The 23,100-nt window shown below is 66.3% G+C and overlaps 1 protein-coding gene across 1 annotated transcript in view; it reads right to left on the reverse strand.

The window, feature by feature from the left end:
* KIF26A (kinesin family member 26A) overlaps positions 1-22,769 on the reverse strand; it is a 37,828-nt gene extending 15,059 nt beyond the window's left edge. The window contains exons 1-4 of the mRNA XM_060003835.1: positions 22,669-22,769; positions 22,069-22,314; positions 10,049-10,483; positions 3,348-3,538 (exon numbers count right to left, since the gene is read on the reverse strand). Coding sequence (XP_059859818.1) covers positions 3,348-3,538; positions 10,049-10,483; positions 22,069-22,314; positions 22,669-22,710 — 914 coding nt within the window. The 5' untranslated portion in view covers positions 22,711-22,769. The remainder of the gene's footprint in view (positions 1-3,347; positions 3,539-10,048; positions 10,484-22,068; positions 22,315-22,668) is intronic.
* Positions 22,770-23,100: the final 331 nt, after the last annotated feature.

Here is a 23,100-nt window from a genome sequence, read left to right on the forward strand (position 1 = left end):
TGAGCCCCCAGCCCTCTCACCTAATCCCAGAGGCCTTTCCCCAGGCTCACTGGCCCGGGTCATTAATTCACATAAACAGAAAAGAAAATATTTGCCTTTTTACAAAGAAAAATTGCCTCTTCCAAACAAGAAGGTAATTTCACAGGCAGTTGGCCTTGACGGTGAGGTCCTTAATCACCCTGAGGAGACACACAGGCCTGTTTGGATGTGTGTGGGGGTCAGTTACGGCCAACCCAGGGCTTCCTGCCTGGGCCGCCTGGAGGCCGGCGGACCAAGCCACATGCCACATGCCACGCCCCACGCCTGCATCCCCCCCTCAGAGCTGCCTGCTAAGGGGGCCTACGCCTCCGAGGCCGAGGCCCAAGGTCCTAGCAGCCCTGACCTGGACCGCTGCTCCCTGCCATGGCCCGCTTGCATTTTGCACATCACCTGGGAACTTTACGCTGCGGCTACGAAGCTGCCTCACGCACCCTGCCGGTGACGGACACCTCTCCGCGGGGCCCTCCTGCCCATGCACCTCCGGGCAGCACCCGCTCTGGTTCTGGGCCTCTGCCAGGTGCCACACCTGACGTTCCGTGGCCTGGGCACCCGGGCTGACATTCCGTGGCCTGGGCACCCGGGCTGACGTGGGGAAGGGGGCTCCGCTGAGGCTGCAATGGGGCGGCGGGGGTGCCTACGAGTGCAGGGGGCTCCTGTCGCCGAAGGAACCCACCACTCGCCCTGCCCTGCACCTGCCCAGAAGACCCCCCAGCAGTTCTTCCCACGCCATCTAGATTCAGGGGTCCAGGAGGTGAGCCCCGGAGAGGCCCAGAAGCGCGGGTAGGAGAGAGCGCTAACGGACGCATCTCGGGGGAGGAGAGGCTGCAGAGACAGGAAGGACGGGGACATCACACAGCGTCCCGAGGACTCGGGAAGGGGGAGTCAAGGTCACCAGAGCCTCCGGAGAAAATGTAATTACTGGCGGCCCGGCCTTTTCAGGACTCTGGTGGGGGCTGGCACGCTGAGCTCTCGGTCACAGCTGTGGCTGCAATGCCCGAGCGACCCACCCAGCCCAGCTGAGGCGTGCAGGGCGCCGGGCCTCACCCCTGTGCCCTACGCCCTGTAACAAGACCCTGGGCACCAAGCCACCCACAGAATCACCCCCACCTTGGCTTGCCCACAGCAGGGTGAGGGGCTCGGAGGTGGTCGGGAAGGCCCGCGGCTAGCATGCCCGCAGGGAGTGCTCAGGGCCGGTGGAGAACCCAGATCCTGACCCCACCCTATCCCGTCTCCACTTGGCAAACACCGGACTCCTACTCAACCCTCAAAGTCTGTGTCCTGCGACACTGCTCGGCTCCTTCAAAGGCTCCGTGCTGCTGTCAAAGGCTGACAGACCCCACCCCGACTACCAGAAACTTCCGAGGGGCAGGGCATGGGCTGGGTGTCAGCTTTGCCCCCCAGATGCCCAGTGAGGGATGCAGGTGGGAGCACGGAACACGCGCTCAGCTCGTGCCCGAGGCCCCCCGGGGTCCAGCAGCTCCTGGTCTTTGGGGACTCTGGACAAGCCCCTTTCCCCTCTGAGCCACAGCCCCACAAAGCAAAGAAGGGCACATACAGCTGAGAGCACCCCCCTCACCCCAACAGTGAAGGGTGCCACAGCCCCAAAGGGCAGAGGGTCTCGGGCCCAAATCAGGCACGAGCTGGAGACGGTGTTCCCATCAGGAACACCCACCCCACAACGTGGCCCAGGACCCTCCGGAAGCCGCTGTGACTGGGGGATCCAACAGGCTGGAAGTAATGGCAGCCGGCAGTGTCCCCCCCACCCCACCCCCGCCCCATGCCATGTAAACCAGCCCCCAGTGCTTGTTTCTATGGTAACTTCCCAAGGTCAGTGGAGGCAGCCTAGCTCAGCTGGAGACAAAAGGCGCACCCCTCCTGCGGGCCCTAGGCTGCTAAGGAGCCAGTGTGGCCCCCAGACCCCCAGAGCTGGTCTTCGTCCTCAGAGGGTCTCAGGCTTGAAATCCCCCAGCAAGCATGGCCTGATGGAGCGCGGCCGCTGCCCAAAGCCCAGGGGCAGAGCCTACCCGGGCCAGGACACCTCCCGAGGCCCGCTTTGCCCCTCTCGTCCCCTCCACAGGGCTCCCGGGCCCTCCAGGCAGGCCCCACCTGCCCCGTAGCCAGAGTCCCAGCCGGGCTCTCTGCACCTAGCTGGGGTGGTGAGCCCGCACAGGGCCACGATGCTGTGCTCACCAGCCTGGCGCCCCCCAACACCCCACCGTGTGCCCGCCACTGGGCCAAGCTGACGCGGCGCAGGCTCCTGGGATCAGGGGATCAGATTAGCGCCCGCAGGGGCTGCTAATGGGACAGTGACCCGTGCCGGGCCAGCCATCACCGCTCATTACCACCGGCACATCCTGCGTTCCCCACGCCACAGGGGGAAGCTCGGAACCCAAGGGCATCGCCGGGGGGCGCACAAGTGGGAGAAGGGACCCCCTGCTCCCACACACCACTCCCCCGCACCCTGCACCTTGCTGACGCAGCGCCCCGGCCTGCCAGGCCTCGTCCACGCTAACCGACGGCCCAGGACCTGGTGTCTGCGGGGCCACGCAAGGCATCCCGGGGACGCGGACGGCCCGGTCGGCCCTGCGCACTGGAGCTCGGGGCTGGGGCGGGGACCCACCTGGTTCCTGCTGCCGGTGGAGCCAGATCTGACAGCAGAGCCGTGAGGGGGTGTGCCAGCAGCCCCCCAGGAGGGGGAGCCCGGTAGGTGGGGTGTGGGTACAGCCGGCGCCCAGGACAGCCTCCTCGGTCACCCAGGGATGCTCCCCCGGGCCCGTTCCACCCCTGTGCTCCCCGACTGCAGGAACAGCTGCCCTGAGACCTGCCTCATCTGCCTCCCCTCCACGGCCACCCTCCCCCTCCCGCCGGCCCTGGCTCAGGGCCGCCCGAGGACATCCACCACCCACGGCTGAGCGTCCTCTCGCTGGGCCAGCGTCCTCTCAGGGCCTCACAGACATCAGCTCGCTGCACCTCTGAGGAAACTGAGGCACAGAGAGGTTACGTGACCTGCCCAGGGTTGCACAGCTCGGAGCGGCAGAGTTCGAACCCTGTCCTTGGCTGTACCCCACCCCCAGGGCGAGAGGCCTCCACTCACACTGCCATCGATGTGGCGCCCTGAGAGGCCGGACGGACGGAAGGACGGCTGCGAGCTCCCCTTCTGCTCGACTGCCGGCAGCGCAAGGCCACAGATCTCCCCGGGAAGGCCCGCAGGCTGCCAGGCCAGAGGCTGAGGTCCCCAGGCCCCCTCACACTGTCCGCGCCCAAGCTGCCCCCAAGCCAGGCCCCGGGCCTGCCCCAGGAGAACGTACCTGAGGAAGAAGGAGGCTGCGGCTGATGGGCCCGTGGAGGCTCCCGCTGGGATGCCTGGGGCTGGGGTGACCAGGGCCGTGGTGCAGGCCCCGCCGCGGCTCCACGTCTTCGACGCGCCATCAGGGCCCACGGACGGAGGGCCGTCCCGGACCGTGTCTGCCACGGCCACCGCGGCCACCGCTGCTTCAGCCTGGAGGGAAGCAGGGAGCCCACATGAGGGACAGGCACCCGTCCCTCACCGGGGAGCTGGGGAAGCAGGCCCGTGCACCCCGGAGCCCAGCAAGCTCCCTGGGCCCTGCACGCATGGGGCCAGCCGGCTTGGGGAGTGGCTGGAGCAGAAGCGGGCACAGACGCCCGCCCAGGGACTGGACTTTCCAGCCCCTCCCCCTTCCAGTTCCACAAACACAGTGACCACAGTGGTCAGGACCGATGGACAGGGACCACCCCCTCACCCCTGGGCCATCTGTCTGGGAGCACCCAGAGGCACGACTGAGAAGGAACCACAATAAATATTTGTCATGAGCGCTAATTGCCCCACGTGTGATAATGCATTGTCTTCCCATCACCTGAAATACTACTCTGGCATTTCCAACTCATTAGCTAAAATAAATTCCGGAAAGGGAGACAGCCTCGCAGCGAAGCACAAAGGTAATTAAGCGCGCCCCAGGACGGCGCTGGCGGACTTGAGATCCCGCCACTGTACATTACATTTACGCGCACGCGTCGGGCCCTGGACCCCCAGGCCAGACCTGGCCCTGGAGGGGGATGGACGTCGGCCACCCCAGCCCCATCCCCTTCCCCAAGGCTCCCCAGGCACCACAGCCCGGTCCCTGGGGCTTCTGGCTTCACTTGGCCCTGAGCCCTGTCCAGGGAGTCCTCTGTACCTGGATGAAAGGACAGGGGCCTGTCTGGTGAGCCTGCCTGTGAGGAAGCCAGGGGGCAGCCACACTCCAGGGGGCCTAGCGTCCTCGGGGTCTCCCAAGTGACACGGCCACAAGCCACGTCAGGTGGCACTTCAGCAGAATAAGCCATCATGGGCCCCAGGAGGAACGTTCTGGCAGGAGGTCCCGCCACCTCACAGCAGCATCCCTCCTCACCACGGCAGAGGGTCTCACCCCACCCAGCCCGTGGTCAGCACCAGCTCTCAAAACCCCCCTAGGGACACAGCAAAAACATGTCTGCAAAGGAAGTTCAAAGGGAGCCCCAAACCTTAAGCTGGATGGATGCCAAGCACCCCCACCTGGCCCCCCTGCAGCACCCCCAAGGCTGCAAGGACAGGTCAGTGGCAGAGAAGGGCCAACCTGGAATAGTCCAGGCCCTCGCCAGGCACTGTGCTAGCGCACCACACCCTGCCACCTGCCTCGCATCTGCCTATAGGGCAGGAACTCCTATGCATCCCTCAGAACCCAGTCCGGCCAGCCCTCTCCTTCTCCAGGCCACTCCCTGTGCCTTCCCTGGCCTCCCCCAGCCCTCAGACCTCCCCCAGCTTCCCCCAGTCTACGTAGTGCTGCCAAGTCACAGAGAAACAAGGCCAGGCTCAACTACCCAGCACCATATTCTCCGATCCCCCAAGCTTGCATGAGCACCTAGTGCATGCCAGGAATCAGGAGGCCCCGGAGGGAGCCTCTCCACTTGCCCGGTCTCCTCCACATCCATGGCACCTTGCCTGGCACATAGTAGGTGTTCAATAAATCTGTCCTCCAGGAGCACAAGGCGTGGCAGGGACACGCGGAGCTCACGGCCAGGAGGTGGGCCCTGTGCCCCAGGGCAAGGGGGGGGGCTGCAGGAGCAGAGGGGCACCCGATCACAGGGAACATTCCACAAGGGGGGGTGGTCAGCCAGGCCTGGACCTGGGTAACGGGAACCGGACGCTGCTTCTCCTCCAGGCAGCTGTGGAGCTCAAGGCAAATGTGAGTGACGCGGGGCAGCCAAGGTCCCCGACAGCCTGGACGCTGCCCACTTCCCCTGCGGCCTTACACGCACATGACGTGCGATGCTCCCTCACCTCAAACGTCAGTCCCTTTTCTGTCACTTCACATACGTGCTCCCCGTGAGAGATCTAAACTCGTTTGTCGAGCAGAGCGGTGGAGGACAGGACTGATGTTAAAAGCTGCGTCACCCACAGGGCCTGGCCTGGGTCTGGCTGAGCAACCCCTTGCGAGCAGCGCACGGCCGGGGGCTCCCGGGGGCCGGGGCAGGGCTCACCCCCGCAACACCCCGGGTGCCCACTGCCCCAACCGGCCCGAGGCGGGGCCCAGGCCCAGCAGCCCAGGCTGGCCCGGCTACGCAGGCCAGCAAGGCCGCCTGGATGGCAGGGGACAGGGCTGTGAGGTCACGGCCCCACACGGCCCTCCACCCACTCCTGCGGGGCCCAAGCACCCCAGCTCCCACGCCAGCATCTCTGCCTTCAGCCAGGACGTCCGGCCCCACCAGCAACGGTGCAGGCCACCCAGCCTGCCTACGGCCGGCCGAGCCCCACACTGACCTGTCGGGGGTCCCGCACGCGCCTCGGCTCCGCCGGCCCACGAGCTGCAGGTTCCTGCCGGAAGCAGAGCCCGGACGCGCCCAAAGAAGCCGAGGGGGCGGGGGAGGGAAGACACGACACGACACAACACGGGGACAGCAGATGGGGGGGGGCAAACAGAAAACGTGATGGAGGTGCCACAGCAGCAAGGAAAGAAAAGCATGAGGAGAGGAGCGTAAGGAGGGCCCGCCGTCCCGGGAGGCCCCCGCAGCAGCCTCCAGACCCCTCTGCAGGGCGCCCACGACGGGGCGCCGGGGTGCCAAGGAGCACGGCCTGGGAAACACCAAGCTAACCCATTCCTTAGGAGCCCTCTGGGCCTGCATTCCGCATCTGCAAGATTGTGGCCCGTGAAGCACAGCGTTCCCCAGCTCCTCAGGACAAATACCTCTCCGGGGGCCACTTCGTGCCCAGAGGAAAGGTGGGGAGGCAGAGGAGGAGGTGGCTAAGGGGCGGCCAGAGCTGAATCTTGCCCTGCAGGGGGCACGAGTGGCATCGTCCACTGGGCATGTGCCGGGCCCCCTCAAAGCTCTGCCCGGTCACCCCGAGGGCCCCGGGCTGGGACGGTCCTAGCCTCTGCAGGTGCCTTGTCCCGCCCCCGTGTCACAGAAGCACCTCACATGGAAGTGGGGGCCCATCTGTCCAACTTCCACTCCACGGGCGGGTAAACTGAGGCCCAGAGGGGGCACCAGCAACGGGTTAGCCAGGTCAGAGGGACAAATCTCCCTCCATCCCACGCCGTTTCGGCCTTGTCCCCGAGGACAGGTGAGCACCCACCAGGGACCCCCGCCAGGGTTCACAGGAAGTGGGGGGAGGCAAGCAGGCTGGCACACAGGCAGCAGGAGCCAGGTCCCCAAGCCGGGGCCACCCAGCCTCCATGGACAGAGGGAAATCCTGGCTCCACCAAAAATGACCTCACCTCCCACTCAAAGCAGCGTGCAGCACCTCCTCCAGGAAGCCCTCCATCCTCCCTGTCCAGGCCGAGCCTCCGCTGTCCCAGCCCCTGCGGCAGGCTGGGAACCCTCTGCTCCAGGTCCTCCTCCACGAACTGTGGGGCCCTGGGTAGGGCCCGGCCTATGTCTACAAGACTAGGGAAGGTTCGCACAGGCTCTGCTAGCCTGGACCCAAGGTAGCTGCACCCTTCACCCAGTTACTCAGTCCCACCCTCAGCCGCCCCAGGCGGTGCTACCTTTAGCCTACCGTGGGGTCAGGAGGCCAAAGCCTCAATCTCTTGGCATCGGCTGTAAAATGAGTGCAGATGTCCTGTGAACATCTGACGGGGCCCTGCCAACATGGGGGAGACATCACGGTTCACAGCCGTGTCCCCGTGGAGCAGGCCAGGGCAGAGCACCTGGGGTGGCCCACGGGCACCTCATCCCCCACAGTGGCAGAAGTGCCTCTACCTGACACAGTCTGGAAAGCAACTGCCCGACTGTCCCGCTGGGCGGCTCCCACTGCCGGGAATCATCACTGGACGCTCGGGAGGTGAATGACCCGGAAAGGGCCGAGCTCTGTGCTCTGGACGGGGAAGCGGGCTGCAGTCTCGACAACAGCGTGGCTGGCTGAGGGCTGCTCCTTCCGGACAGTAGACAGCCATGCGCACAGAACGACCCCCGGCAGCCCACGGGGCAGGCTCCCAGCCACGGCGCCTAGAACACACCAGGCCTTCCACCCACCTCGCCTGCCCAGATCCAAGTCTGCCTAGAGACTGTGGCGCCCAGGGCCGCTGATGGGCTGTGCTGGAGGTTCCCAGCACGTCTCTCCAGAGGTATTTAATTCTAGAGCCTAACATGCAGTACTTCAACATTCCAGGGCTGCCTCTAACGATCAATGCCCCGGTTCAGGGGAAATTACCTCATCTGAGTCCAAAAGTTCTATTTATGGTTCTAATAATCTCTCTATTGATCGCCAGGACTGTTGTCTAATTATAAATCCACTCCCACCCACCCTGAACGCAATCAATGCACACATAAAACCAACAGGGAGCCTTAAATGTTCACGTTTTACGGTGTGCAGGCCACCGGCGGGGCTGCCCAGCTAGAGGCCAGTGACCCCACCACAGCGCAGGGAGGCTGCACCGGGGCGCTGTGCCATCCCGCCCTCTCCCACCTCCGCTCACCCCACGCCTCCGCCTCCTGGAGCCCTCAGAGCCGCGGCCAAGCCGTCTCTCCACCTGCAAGACTGCGCTCAGCTCCCTCCCAGGTAAGGAGCCCCCTGGCTATTCCCAGCAGCCTCCTCTGCCCCCATATACTTCTCGCTGGGCCCACCATCTCTGACACTTCCCTCCAGGCCCAGCTCAATGCCACCTCCTCCAGGAAGCCGCCCGGCTCTCTCGAGCCCCTCGGCACATTCCTCCCGGGCAGCCCAGCTCTCGGGCCAGGAGGCACCACGGGACTGGCACGGCAGAGGCTGGCCTCGCTCTTCTTGACCTCACTCAGGACTTAACAAATGCAGGAGTCGGAAACAGTGAGGCCACACCCAGGGGGCGTTGTCACACCAACTGGAGGCTAGTTCAGACCCAGAAGTTCTTCCTGGGAGCCCCCTGTGCACCCCAGGCTACTGAGGGCCAGGGAGGCCCCAAGGACAGGGCAGCCTCAGGCGGACCAGCTCCAGCAGCGAGTCACAGGGGGCCAGCTCCCAGCAAGGGCAGGGTCTCACCAAGGGCCACCCTGGAGGCAGCAACGTCCAGCCAGCACATCTCGGTGCCGTCAGAGGGGCCAGCAAGCCCAGAGGCGGGGGCAGGGCGGGGGTCAGTCCCGCCCAGGGGCTGTACGGACTTTGCCCCAAGAGCTGGGGGCCCTCCTCGTGCCTCCATGTCCCACAGCCCCAGGGGGCACGGAGACCCCAGGAGACATCTGCCTCGTGCTCTATTTCAGAGACACTTGCTGGGCGAGTTGGTGCAGCTGGCGCTGTGGCGACTGGAAAGGCTTTCACAGCCACGCACCCGTCTCCCTGCCCCTGGGGATCCACGGGGGGCGGACGATACAGCCACACTTGTGCCGCACCGCCACCTGCTCCCCCCCGGCCGCGACCCCACCCCCAGCTCTGTCTCCCAGTAAGGCCTCCCCACCTCCATGCACACAGACCAGTCCCTCTGCTTACAGGGTCCCTTCTACTTTGTCGCCTGGTGAGCCCCTATTCCGGGCACGGCTGGGCCCCCAGGAGAAGGCACCCCCCCCCCCTCATGTCGTGCAGGGCTTGGGCCTCCTGGGGAAAGGCCCTCCCGGCGCCCAGCACACCTAGTCCCATGTACCACCAAACCCAAAGCAACTCCCTCCAGCGTCCCAGGAGACCCCTGATCCAATAACCCACCCTCTCCCGACCCCCCCCCCACCCTGGTACGCCTTCTCTTAGAAGGAAGACTGGGGGGACACAGAAGCCACTTGGGAGAAACTCCCACCAGAGAAGCCCTGTGACCAAGGCGGGGCCGGGCCCCCAGCTCCACCCTCCGGAGCTGGGGTCATCTCAGGCCGCGGGGCCCTCCCTGGGCACACCCAGCCCAGGTCTGGGGCACCCCCGGCACCCCTGGTGCCCAGAGCTGGTTCCACGGAAGCTATGCCACTGCTGTGGGTGACAATCTGGTGGGCCTGAGGAGGGGAGCCCCGGAGCGGGGAGGGGGGTATCCCGCAGTCACCCAAAAAGAGGCAGCTCCTGAGAGGCCAGACCCCGTGTAAGTGGGAACGGGGTCCCTACCATCTGCAGGCCCCCCGCTACCCTCCAGGCTCTGTCACCTGTCCAGGGGGCAGGGCTGTGTCACCCAGGGCTGCTGCGCTCCAGGCAGGAGAGCCTGGACAGGGAGTCACCAGGAGGAGATGTTGGATGACGTTCTGATCTTGCCCCAGCAGCCCCCAGGGCCCTTCCATCAGCCCACGGCGCCACGCGTGCTCTCAGAGTGGCCAAACCGTCCCCAACCACAGGCCTGTGCCAGGTGGAAGCGATGTTCCACGGTACACAAGAGGACCCTGCCCCCCAGTGACCTCAGGCTGACTTGACGAGGGCCTTGGGAATGTCTGGGGCCTCCTCCAAAAGGCACAGCCCCCCTGCTCTAGGGGGAGCCGTGCTGCAGGGCACCCACTGAGCTGGGCGCTCAGCCCCGGAGAGCGCCCAGCCCTGACCGGCTGTAAGCGTCCTGCCTGGTGTCCCAGGGGGCCCACGGCCCACTGCGCCCCGGGCACTCACCAGGCACGTCGGTGGCAGGAAGCTGTTGACCCTCGAGACGCTCCACATGCCCTCTAGGCACTGCTGGGCCTGGATGGTGACCGTGCTCAGTGCCCCGCCCAGGCCGGCGGGTGCCACTGACACCTGGACGCTGGGCCCGGACGGCCAGCCCAGCCCCTTCCTCCTGCCCGGCCCCACTCGGCCCAGCTGCCGCCCCACCGGGCCCACCGGCGCCGGTCCATCCCTCGGGCCGGTGGCGGCACCGGGGCTGGGGGGCATGAGTCCGGGGCCTCCATGGGGGGCGTCAGGGTCCTCGCGGCTGGCGGGCGCCTGAAGCAGCCGCAGAGCCTCCCGTGTGAGCTGGGTCAGGTGCGTGGTACAGACGTCACAGCGGCGCTCAGCCTCCGGGCGACACGCAGGCAGCTCGTCAAGAAGCAGAGCGGAGAGGCACGGGTCCTGGGGGAACAGAGGACAAAGGGACAAAGGGATCAGCGCCTGGGTGCCAGGACTCACCGCCTGGCCCTCACGTCCACGGCGCCAGGCCAGCGTGCGTGGCGGCCGCCGCACCATCCGTAGCTGACTAATAAGCCCCGAACTGTGTCGTCAGCACACACCCAGCAGGAAATAATCATCGGGGCTTGAGGGTGAGGCTTGCGGCGCCCTTGACGACTGCCCAGCTCCTCCTGCCGTCACCACCACGCTCGCTCACAGCTAAGGAGGCGTTTGCACGCTCCCCGACGTGCAGCCAAGGCCGCGGCCGCCCGGCCGAGGAGCAGCCAGGGGGCCGGCAGAACAAGGCATCCACGGCGGGCTGGGGGCGGCCAGCACCAGGGCCCCGGCTGGAAGCAACGTCTATTCCAGAGCCAGTGGAGGTGGGGCCGGGGGGCTGGAGACCCTCCCCCTGCCTTTGCGGCATCTCTAGCCCTGCTCCACAGGGCCGAGCTGGTGATTCCAAGTCCACGGGAAAACAGAGGCCAAGCGCGGCCAGCACAGACAGGAGGCAAGGCTCGATGGCCTCCACGCTCCATCCCGGGCATGGACTTGGTCCCTGCAGCCCACCCCCTGGCCTGCACTGAGGGGGACACACGGGTCTAACTGCAAGCCTGGTAACCAGAGAGGGCTAAGAACAGGAGCCAGGGGAGCCCAGAAGAGGTCCTCGCCTAGCCTGGAGGTCAGGGAGGGCTTCCTGGAGGAGGTGACATCTCTGGAAGAAAGAAGAGGAGGGAGCCAATCCTCAGAAGGAAACTCACTGGAGGGAAGCTGTTAAGAGTCCCATTCCCAGGGCCCAGCCCCTGCACCTCGACCCCCCACCAGGCTCTGCCTCTGCCTCTCCCCGGGGCAGCCCCGCAGGGCTCTGGGTCTATGCTGGGACCAGCCCTTCAGCATCCTTGCCCCTTCCCCGAGGGGCAAGCCCCAACCACAGGTGCCTGGCTGGGACACCCCCTGAGCAGAGCATGAGCCCAGCCCAGCCGTGGCTGTGACCACCCAGGACTTCCCCAGTGTCACCTGACAGAGCAAACCCCAAATGCGGGCCTGGGTCTCCAATTCGGCCAGCTGGGGGACTCAGCCGGCCCCATCCCTCCCCATCACCACAGCCTGGACCCGCCGCAAGTCTGCAGAGCCGGGGCCCTCCCCCCTCCCTGGCCACACTTCTCCCAAAAGGTTCTAGGCAAGGCCTGGCTCCAGTCCAGCGGCCCTCTTGGCCAAAAAAGGACTACGACCTCCCCAAACCCTCAGATGCAGAAGCCGTAAGCATCGTGCAGGAGGGGGTGCCTCATTCATCCCAGCAGGGTTCCCCAAGCCTGAGCTGTGGCCAGCCTGACCAGCGTCCACAGACGCCTGGGAGGGCTCCAGAGGGTGACAGCTGGGACAGGGTGGCTTGCCGTGAAAGTCCACTCTGCCGGTCCAGCATCAGAGGGCATCGCTCTGCTTCCGTGTCCCCAGGACAGGCAGACCTCGGAGATATTTCAGTTTCGGTCCAGATCACCGCAATAAAGGGAGTATTGAAATAAAGCTAGTCACGTGAGGTTTTGGTTTCCCAATTATAAGAGCTATGTTTACACCACGCTGTAATCTTCAGCGTGCAGTAGCATTGTGTCTAAACAAAACAATTCAATCTTAAAAAAGAGCACGGATTAAAAAATGACGCTGTCAGAAAAACGGCGCTGACAGACTCGCTGGACACGGGGTTGCCACGAGGCCTCGGCTCGCAGAAAACAGCGCACCTGTGAAGCGCAGCAAAGCAAAGCACGTCCAACCGGGTGAGCCTGCGCCGCCCCGCGCTCCCGGCAGGCTCGGCCATAGAGCTGCCCCCTCACGTGCCCCCGGGCAGGCCCGGTCGAACGACAGCGTGACCCCAGCCAGGCCAGGCCTTGCCAGCTACCTGATTTACGGGCCGCTCCGGAAGGCCTGGCTTTTCTCCAGCAGGGGCTGGCGGGCCCCAGAGCCTCGGAAGCGCCCAGCGTGTCGGGTCCCAATCAGCGACACCACCCCCGCCTGCTGCTCCCCCGTGGGGCCCCGGGGAGGCCCGGAAACGCCGCGGGGACCCCACTCGTGTTGCCCGTGGGCCACAGATGGAATCCAGACGGCAGCCCAGCCACGCCTGGCTCCCACGGGCCGGCTGTCACTCCATCCCCCACCCCCAACCCCGCCAGTTTTCCAGGCCCAGCCCTGATGACTCTGGTTTTTCCACTCAGCGGGAGGCAGCTAATGGTGGGCTGGTGAGAGGGCGAGGGAGGGCGGCCGCTAGAGCCATTAACCAACTTGAAAGGCGGCCCAGGCCCCGCCCGGCCCAGGCCCAGCTGCCCATTGTTCTAGGGCCTCTGCTTCCGGGGAGCCCTGGCATCCCCTCCACGGCCTGCACAAGAGGAGGCGGAAGGAAAGTGGGAAGCGCAGGGCATGGGGGGCTGCTAACAGCCCTGGGCCCCCACCAGATCCCCACCGCGCGGCCACGGCAGCCCCCCCGCCCAAGCCCCGCCCCCAGCCGGTCCCGAGGAATTCAGGTGGGGCGCCAGGGAGGCCCCAGCGGCCCCAGGCCTCAGGCTCTGAGCATCAAAGCCCTACGTGGGAACCACAGGGGTCTGCTCCGGGGGGAGAGGGCCCCCCTAGCTCAAGCACACCCCGCACAGGGAGACAAGCCCAGGGCTGCCCGGCCACCTGCTCGGTGAGCCAACTGAGGGGGTTTCTGCGCTCGTGGCCCCCCAGGTCTCCCGAGTCCTGCCTCACAAGTTCCCAGGAGGGCCAGGCCCAACACACCCTGGCCCACCCCATGGCCAAAGCCCCCTTGAGGGGCCAAGTACCCCCTTGCAGCAATGGCAGCCGAGCCCACCCCTTGGGGGACCCTCCCATCATCACTGCCGAAGGCTGGCTGATCCCCCGGGCCTCGAGGGGCTCCCGGCGTGGGGCAGGCCCGTCTCTCCAACCCGTCTCCTGTCACACACGTGAGATGGCAAAGGCCAACAGGGGGAGGGACCCGCCTGGGGTGACCGCACGGAGAGCCCAGCGGACCCTGAGCCCCTCAGACAGGCCAGGCAGCAGCGGCTGGGCCGCCACAGGGGCCAAAGCGGCGCTCGGGCAGCAGGAGGGGAGCTGACCAGAAGCCCCCCACCCCACCACCACGGATGCCCCCCTGGGAGGGGGTGGGGAGGGGCTCTATTCCCCAATTCAGAAAAGCCCCCAGGCCGCAGGGCTACGAGGCGACCCTCTCTGAGCCCCCATCACCCCGTCTTTTAAAAGGGGGCCTGGGCACCCGCTGGCAGGGCGGCCAGGAGAGCACATGGGCCCAGAGGCCAGCCACACGGTCAGGCTCGACAAGCAGGCGCTGAGCAAGGTCCCACCAGCCACAGCTCCCTCCGCCCCATCCTCCCTTCTCTCCACAAACAAAGCAGCTGGGCCGTGACCCCGCGCGGCCCCCTTTTCCGGAGTTGACAACAGGTCCAGGAAGGGACCCCTGGCTGCCGGGCCGGGCGCTGCCCTCCCGGGCTCTGCTGTCGAGGACATTCCCAGGTCGCGTGCAGCGGGCTCGGTTTCCAGCCACACCACAGCCATCCCAGGCCCTCCCTCCCTCCCTCCCACCCAGCCAGGGCCTCACCAGGGGCCCGGCCCCCAGCCCCAGGCCCCACCACCTGCTGGGTCCAGTGGGATGCCTGGAGACCCAAACCCAACCCTCCCTCTGCCAGCCAGGCCGCCAGAGACCACCCCGGCCTGCAGGCCTGCAGCTCTGAGGCCCCAAGCTGACACAGGGGGAGGGGAGGGGGGCCATAGCCTGGCCCACCCAGCGCTGCCCAGCACCCATCCCCAAGACCCTGTGCCAGGCACCGGCCAGCTGGGCAGCTCGGGGCACACACTAGCTCATTGAGACCTCCTCCCCTCAACGGCCTCTCTATCCTCCACACGAGGCCACACAGGGTGGCGGGGGCCCGGGGGGCTAAAGGCCAGACAGGCAGGACGGCCTCAGCGGGTGAGGGTGGTGGAGAAGCAGCTCCACCAGGACACCCGCCGCAGGGTGGGGGGGGGGGGGGGCCTGGCGCCCAGCCGGACACAGCCTTCAGTCTGACTGTCCACCGCCGCAGGGTGGGAGGGGGTGCCTGGCGCCCAGCCGGACACAGCCTTCAGTCTGACTGTCCACCTCTGGATGCGAGCACAGCCTGTGGACCTCAGTTTCCTCTTCCGGACAACGGGCCGTGGCAGATCGCACCCCGCAAGCCCAGCCACGGCCAGGGCCCCCAATGCCCCGTGGGAGGCTCTGAGTCCCGGCAAAAGGGGCAGGTGCAGAAGCTGAATGGGGCCCCTGCCCCCAGGTGGCCCCAGATACCGTGTTCTCCGGCACACAGGGCCACCCCCGCCCACCAGCCCCTCCGACAAGGCTGCCAGAAGAGCCCGGAACTACGGCTCTTTATCGGAGGGCTTCCCAGGACGCCCCAGGCCCCACTTCTACTCCAGGGCTGGAGCACAACTGCACTCCACCCCACCTCCCTACCTTCGACCTCATCCTGCTTTCCCCTTGTCACCCTACAGGGCACCCAAGACACGGTCTCCGCATGTGCTCCGGGCAACCCCACCCTCGAGCTCTTGATGCTCCGCCCCTGGAGACCCTCACCCCACCTCTGGGCTAATTCCAGCCCAGATCAAATACCACCTCCTCCAGGAGGTCCTCCTGGGTGCCCCTTTCCAGAGCCCTCCCTCCCAGGGCACTTTGGTTAAGAGCACAGACTTCAGAGGTGGAGAAGCCAGGGTGCGTGGCCTCGGGCAAGTCACTCACACCCGTGTGTCCGCTACTTCCTCCCCTGGCACGTGGGGTGGTGGAGCTAAGCACATAATTCCCAGAGGCCGGCTCACTGGTGACGGGTTTTGAACAGGCCAAGTATGTGGGGCTGGCGGGGATTCCAGGAAGCAAAACTGGGCTGTGGCCTCGCACCAAGGCTGTGTGGGGGAGGATGGTGACGGGGAGCCTAGGACGGGGCAATTCGGAAGGAGCCGACTCTGCAGCCCACACCCCCGAGCAGGGCACGGGGCAGGGCCAGCACCCGGCACGCTCCACCCGGAAACGGAGGCAGTTGCGCAGGCCAGCATCCATCACACGGGATCAGAGGTGAACGCACACGGCGGTGTAAGGACGTCCACCCAAGGCGGACACAGTAGCCTGTCACGGGGCCGTGTAGGGCCATAAATCCACCAGCCCCAGGCACCCAGCTGAGTCCACCCACCCCTGCCCCAGCCCAGCGCCCACAGCCGAAGCCTGGGAGGCTGCCCAGGGGGGCAGGGACCAGACCAGATGAGTCCGGGGAGCCCTCCCAGGAGCCCTGCAGTCCACATTGGTCCCTCGGCCACAAAACGTAGCACCAGAAGCGAAAGCGCCCCTTCACGCAGAGGGGGCCAGAGAGTCTACTCAGCCCAAGGATGCTGTTCCCAGACAGGGCAGCTGAGGCCCTGCCAAGAAGCGACCACACCACAGGAGCTGGGGCCACAGGAGCTGGGGCCACGGGAGCTGGGGCCACGGGAACGGGGGCCACAGGAGCTGGGGGCCACAGGAGCTGGGGAGAGAGGCTTGTCCGCCACGCGTCCACCCAGCGGGAATGAAGATCACGGGGCTCAGAGGTCAGGGCTCAGGGGTGCATGACCAGAGAGCAGCTCCCAGAGGGTCCCAGACAGCCCAGACTGGCTGCTTCCAGAAACCTGACAGGGGACAGCCTGGCCCTGAATGCCACCCCCCACCGCACGGGTTCCCCGTCCCCAGGAAGCAGACGAGTGGACGGAGGCCAGACGCACTGAGGGACACTCGATCCACTTCCATTCTGTTTGTTTATTCATACCCCGCACCTTCTTGCACAAAAACTGCGGTGGCTTCCAGGAATTACTCGGCATAAATTGGAAGTGAAACCACGTGACTAGAGACAGTCATGTTAGAGCAGCTAGGAACGATCAGTTCCCACAGATGTGTGAGAAAGGGCCCATGCGGTTGGCGGAAGCTGAAGACTGCATTTGCTGTGAGCTTCCTGGCAGGCAAAGGAAAAAGGAAACTAGACTTTCCTTGCCATTCAAGATGACAACCAGCTCTTCCAACTGCCAAGTAAAAGATCCCTTCAGGACACTCGAGGGAGCCTTGAGAAGGCCCCAGACCCCCTCCCTTAAGCCATGCCAGACCAAGACAAGCCCCCGGAAAGGCACTGAGCAGCCCAAGGTACAGGGGTGACACCCTGACCCTCCCCCTTTCAGCAGAGAGGCAGTGAGGAAAGTCACCACAACTCACTCCCCTGCTCAGCCCCAGTGCTGACTGCAACTGGACTCCCCTCAAGAAGCTCCCTACCCCAGACCCCAGCCGGCCCCCAAAGCGCCATCTCCGCCTCCGGCTGACGTTCAGAGGACAGGTGCTCAGGACCCGAAGCTCAGTCCCGCCCCCACTGCCCACCCTCACTCCCCGAAGCCCCAGACCAGCAAGGACCCAAGACGGGCACACGGATGGGACCAGAGGAAGTTCCCAGGGACAGCAGGGGACACCAGCTAGACCACCGCCCACCTAGGGAGGAGGGGGCCAGGGCAGGGTGTGGAGGGGCCGGCCGAGGTCTCGCAGAGGCCAGGTGGCAAGGCCAGGCCTGACCGGCCTCCTCCCTCCTCCCGCCCAGGCTTGGTCCCCACGGCCTGATCCCTCCCCGGCTGAGTCATCAGTCCCCTACCAGCTGGGAGAGTGCCCAGCAGCCAGCCCCAGGGAGCACCGGCCCCTCTCACACCTCCCAGCTGCCTCTGGGGCTTGCCAACACCTGGCTCAGCTGGAGAATGCTGTTGACACCAGGCGCCCCGCCCCGGGGAGCCCCCCCAGAAGCTGGTGGAGCTCAGGCCAGGCTCCAAACAGCATGGGGGACACGGGCCCAGGGACTGTGACCCCAGGTGGCAGATGTCCAGCACCAGCAGGGCCAAGCCCCTGCCGCCCCGGGACCCCACCGTGGCATACCAGTGCGGTCAGAGCCGGGGGCGGTGGGGACAGACCACGCAGGCGTGCTGGGGGTGGTGACAGAGGCCCACCACTCCTGAGCGAGGCCCCAGAGAGAGATGGGAGGGTCTCCAGGCCTCTAGCCTTAGAAGCCTGGTCACTCACCCCGAGCTGTGCCCGGGGTGAGCCCACGGCCTCCCGGCAGCCTTCAGACTCGCTGTCCAGCTTGGCGAAAAACACGAACCAGTGCTGGGGCTGCATGGGTGGGCAGTGGTTCTGGAATTCGCAGGGTGAGGGAGGACGAGACCCCCCTGTTCGGGTGAGCGAGAGATTCCCAAGATCGAAAGGAGAACTGATCACTTCCCCCATCTGAGCACTAATCAATTCAGTGCCGTGTTGACACGGGGACGTCACGGGTTCCAGAAGAGTCACCACCTCCACGCGATGCGTCTGGGCGGCAGCTGGAGCAGATCCCCAAGCAGGATCCCTGCCCCCCACAGCTGCAAGGGGCTGGGGACCGCCATCCTCCACAAGGGCCTCATATGGGGCGGCGGGGAGAGCCAAGGTCCAGTCCAGCAGCCCTCGGGGTGAACACAGCAGGGTGTGGGAGGCAAGATCTGGTCACTCAGTCGTTCAACAAACGTTTCTGGGTGACCCAGACCCCATGCCTGCCCTGACAGAGCTCCTGGCCTGGGGGTAGCACGCTGGCCACAGAGACCACACAGTGGCCATGGAGTGTGGGAAGGGCTGAGAAAAGGCGGGGCCAGGTGGCAGCAGGGGTAGCCTCTGGGAGGACGGTGGAGATGTGGGGGAGGGAAAGCTCGGGGGAGGGGAGGGGAGGAGAGGTTCACTGCACATGGAGGGCCACCAGGCTCTGTGCCAGGAGCTCAAAGTGAGGCCACTCAGTGAGGTCCGAGTCCCCCACCACTGTCAGCTGCCCAAGCAGGGCTCAGGGCAACTCAGGCTGTACAGTTCCACCAAATGAGTATGGGTGGGGGTGGGGGGGTAAGTCTGTCAAAGGGGCACGGGGGGGGGGGGAGTCTGCCAAAGGGGCACGGGGGGGGGTCTGCCAAAGGGGCGCTGTGGCAGACCACCATGCAATGAAGAAGGGGCCCCGTGCCCAGGGGCTGTGCCTTTCGGGGGGCCTCGGTCTGGGCTCAGTCTGGCAGGGTCCAGGTGGACAGCAGGACCCAGGACTGGCCAGGGACCCTCCTGAGGGCTCCACAGTTCAGAGAGTCCCCTCTGGCTGCCCTGAGGGCGGGCAGCTGTGGGTGGGCTGGGCCGGGGGACAATGACAGGGGCCTGCAGGAACTTGGTGACCAGTTTGCCAGGGAAGGCTGGGGCCTCAGGTTCTGACTCGGGGGATAGAGTGGCCAGTACTAAGCTGGAGGGCGCTCAGTCGTGGAGGAGAGGAAGGCCTGGCTTTGGTCCCTGGGTGGGGGGTTCTGGGAGCTCCCAGCAGAGGCCTCTCAGAGGCAGGGGCAGGGAGAGAAGAGCAGGGAACTGGCAGGACCACCTGGGGAGGCTGGGGCAGGGGGAGGGGGCCTGGGGAGAAGCAGGGCATCTGCAGCGGGGCCCACGGGAGGAGCGGCCCGTGGAGGCCACAGGACAGTCCGAAGGGCGTGCTCCAGGCCACGCAGGGGTCCGAAGGGGTCACTCAGAGACAAGGCCTTGGACCCTGGTGAGAGCAGAGGTGGCTCCGTGGAGGCCCAGAGGCCCCAGCCTGGCATCCCGTCCACAACCAGGCCCACCACCCCTCCCAGTTCAGGCAGGATGGTCTCTGGGCTCCAAGCTGGGCAGGCAGAGCATGTTCCCTCCCCCACGGCCCCCAGGGACACTGGGGCTCCAAAGCAGGGGGCACAGTCCTATCTGCTCCGCATGGATGAGGTCCCTGGGCGGGAACCACGGTCATCCTCACTGCCCAGGTGCGGAAACTGAGGCAGGCACAGGGAGGAGGGAGCAGAGGCAGCAAGGGGGAGGCGGGCCCTCCACCCAGGCCGCCCGCCCACCTCCCATGGGCACCAAAGACCTGGGCACAGCATGACCCCCGAGCCTACATCCCAGCAAAAGCAACAAGGGCTGAGGCGTACGGGCCAGCCCGTGCCAGACGTGGCCCAGCACACCTGTGAAAGGGGTGCGAAGGTGGTCCCAGGTACAGAGAGGGAAACCGAGGCCACGAGCTCTCAGCAAACCTGCCCAAGGCCCCAGCCTGGAGCTGGCAGCTGGCAGGAGGGTGGGCAAGAAGCCAGCGGGGAGTCGAGCCCCGGCAGGGATGCCTCAGGCAGAGGATGGGGTGGCCGTGAAACATCACATCCCTCGACCCTTGCAAGGCTCCCTCCCACCTGGGGCAAGGGCCTCTCAGCCAGGCTGGGGTCCCAGCTCCACCCTCATCCCAGGCCATGGGAGCCCAGCAAGCCACCTCCGGACCGGGGCGTCCCCAGATGCCCCAAGCACGGGACTAAGTGAGATGACAGCCAGCAAAGTTCTCTGTAAACCGTGAAGTACCGTTCTCACAAAGCTCATCTCCTCACGACGAGAAACAAGAAAGGGCCCTAGGGAAAATTCTAGACCACAAACTACATTCCAGTGCCTCGTCAGCCTCAGAGCAGAGCCCAGTGCCCCTGGACCATCGGGCCAGACTCCTGGGAGGCCCCCCTGGGGCTCACCCAGAGCCGGGCACACGCGGGTCCCCCCGGCTGCCCCAGCCTCCTTCGCAAACTGAAAGCAGAAGCAGCTGCACAAGCCCAGCCCGGGCACCGTCTCCCCAGCCTGCCCTGCAGGAAGCTCTGGGGCAGGCCGGGTGAGGCTGCAGGCTGCGCGCGAATCAGCCTGGGCCACACAGGACAATGACACCCGCCAAGGCCCCAGCCACCTTGTCCCATGTCCCACGGCCCGGGTGGCTCAGTCCAAGGGCCTGAAGCCCCCTTGGGCCCATTCCCACCCTCTCTGGAGAAGCAGTGGATGACGGGGCCCTCCCTTCCTCAGGCACAGCGCCCTACAGGTTGGACAGCACCCCAGAAGGGCCCCTGGAGGCTACCCCCATCTGACAAAGGAGGAAATGCAGCAGGGGAAGGGGCCAAAGAGACCAACAAAGCCAGAGACCCTGGTGTGCTGCGTGAACAGGCCGCTGGGTGCCAGGGACAGCTGGGGAAGGGGGTGAGCCCTCACCTGGCACTGAGGGGTACCCAGTGTCAAACGCCAAACTCGGGGAGGCCAGGGGAGGTGGAAGGTGAGCACTGTGGGTGGTCCAGGGCCTTCCCTGATGAGCTGTCTGCAGGAAACGACCACTGAGAGCTCCAGATGAGGGACCCCGAATCCACCGGCGACTGGTGTGACCTGCAGCTCTCTCCCCCAGTATCCCCTGCCCACCTGCGACCCACCGGCCACATGTCCAGCACCACCAGGCAAAGCCCAGTTCAGTCACTAAAGCCTCTCCTCTCTCTGGCCTCAATTTCCCCTAACGGGGTAGTAAGATGGCCCTGTGGCCCTGTCAGGCCCCCAGGCGTCTAGCCCAGAACACCCTCTCCTGGGGCCGTGAAGGTCTTCTCACGTCTTTTCAACCAGATTCAGGCCACGTGGGGCACAGAGCGTGGCAAGGCTGCACCCTACTCAGGGCAGCAGATGCGGGAGCGTGCAGCCCCACCCCAGGACGGGCCACAGGCCCCCTCCCCTGACCGCAGAGCGAGGGTGCCCAGGACACAAACCAGACTCACATCCCCACTCCCAGTGCCACGGGAACACCGCTGGACCCCAGGAGGCCGGGGTCTCGCCCAGACAACAGGGCCTCCTCGGAGAACTATATTTAGATTCAATGGGGATTATGCAGGCTTACTTCCCAGGACAGCTTTCAGAAAGGCTGCAGGTCGGGCGGGAAGGGCTTCCTCTGGAGAACCCCCCCCCCAGCCCCCAGCTTCCCAGGCTGTGCAAACTTCCAGAGCGCATTGTTCCTGGAACAATGGTCCCTGCTCCTTCCAAGACCAGGGCAAGCCCGTTGGCTACAGAAGTCGGCAGAGCGCCCTCCCCTGGCCAACACCTTGGCAGCTGGGTCTGGAGCCTGGGGGGCCAGATGGGTGGCCACTGCCTAAAGTGGCAGAGCCCCAGGCTGTGGGCCACACGCAACTCTTAGCCATGGCCCTGGGAGGGGACAGGGAGGGGGCCCCCCCCTCGCAGCAGCTGGCCCACCCTCTGGCCCTCCAAGCCCTCCTGCCCCAGGTGTGCAGTTTCCAGACACTTGGCTGGGGGCCCAGGTGCTCCAAGGGCAACAACACACCAAATAACCTCTTGCCGCTGGCAACGCAGGAGCTGTCCCGCCCGGGGTGGAGGCCCCGCCATCTCCCCCTCTTCTCCCTCTCCCAAACACACACTCGGCTTCCAGCTGTGGGACATCTGCAGCAGAAACGCCCACCCAGCCCCTCCCATCAGACGGTGGGACCCTCTTAGGATGAAATGCCCAACTCACACACAAGGTGTTAACAGACGGGAAACCGAGGCCCAGAGAAGGGAAGGGACTGGCCCCAAATCCACGGTGGAACCTCGCCTCCCTCCGGGCCCCGAAGACTCCCAAGTGTCCGCATAGACCCCGTCCCAGGGGCCGGCCTGAGGAAGGGTCGCTCACCCGGAGGGGCGTCCCGGGCCCGCCGCCCAGCTTCCACGCCTGTCGCTTGAGCTCGGCGAGCTTCGTGTGGCAGTGGCGGCACCAGCCGCCGCCACCAGCCGAGCGGCCCGGCTCCGCGCCCGCCCCGGCGCCCTCGGGCGCAGGGCGGCTGCCGCATGGATCCTCCTCGGGCCCGGCGGTCAGTCTCTTGCGGGGGGGCACCTCCAGCAGCTGCAACGTCTCGCGGGCCGGGCCGCCCTCTGTCACCTGGTGGGGGGGGCAGAAGGGGACAGTGAGCTTGGGCCGCTGGGCGGCGCCACCCCGGTACCCAGCACCGGAGACTCCAGACCTCAGAGCGACCCAGGCCGAGTGACTCACTCGACAAAGTTACGAGCGCTGGGCACGAACCTGCAGCGCAACGTGTTCTTCCATCCCGGGAGGGCTTCATTGCCCGCCCCCCCCCCCCCAGCAGGAGGCCCGTCGCCACCCGCGCTCCGCTCCAGGCCCGGCCCCCAGGGGGCGCCGCGCACCCTGCCAGTGTCCTCTGCGTCCCGGGCTCGGTCCCGGGCCGTCCGCCGGCCCCCCGTCGCCCGCCTCCCTCTCGTGCCCCGCTGCGCGTACCGCGGGCTGCGCCGCACACAGGGGGGCGCCGCGGCTGCCCATGGCCGGGACGCAGGAAGGGCTGGGCCGTCGCTTTGGGGCCACGAGGGCTCTCCGGGGTCGCCGCGGCTACGTGATCCGGCCTGAGGACGGCCCCATGGCGAGGCCGGCCGCTCCGAAGTTCGCGGAGCAGGCAAGTGGCGGAGAGCGCGATGGCTGTGGCGGCGAGCGCGCTCGGAAACGAGGGCGGGGCCGGGGACTCCGGGGGCGGGGAGGGGCGGGGCTCCGGGAGAGCTGTCCCGCCCCGCCCAAGCCCTCGCTCGGCAGTGTGTGGGGGAGGGGGTCCCGCAGCGCCGCGGCCGCACCCACTCCGAGGCCCCCAACCTGTTAGGCGAGTCCCAGCCCGAGGGAGGGGCGCTGGGGGCCGCGATGAGATACCCCGTACACGCGCGC

This window comes from Delphinus delphis, chromosome 2 (genome assembly GCF_949987515.2).
Source record: "Delphinus delphis chromosome 2, mDelDel1.2, whole genome shotgun sequence".
Classification (NCBI taxonomy): Eukaryota; Metazoa; Chordata; class Mammalia; order Artiodactyla; family Delphinidae; genus Delphinus; species Delphinus delphis.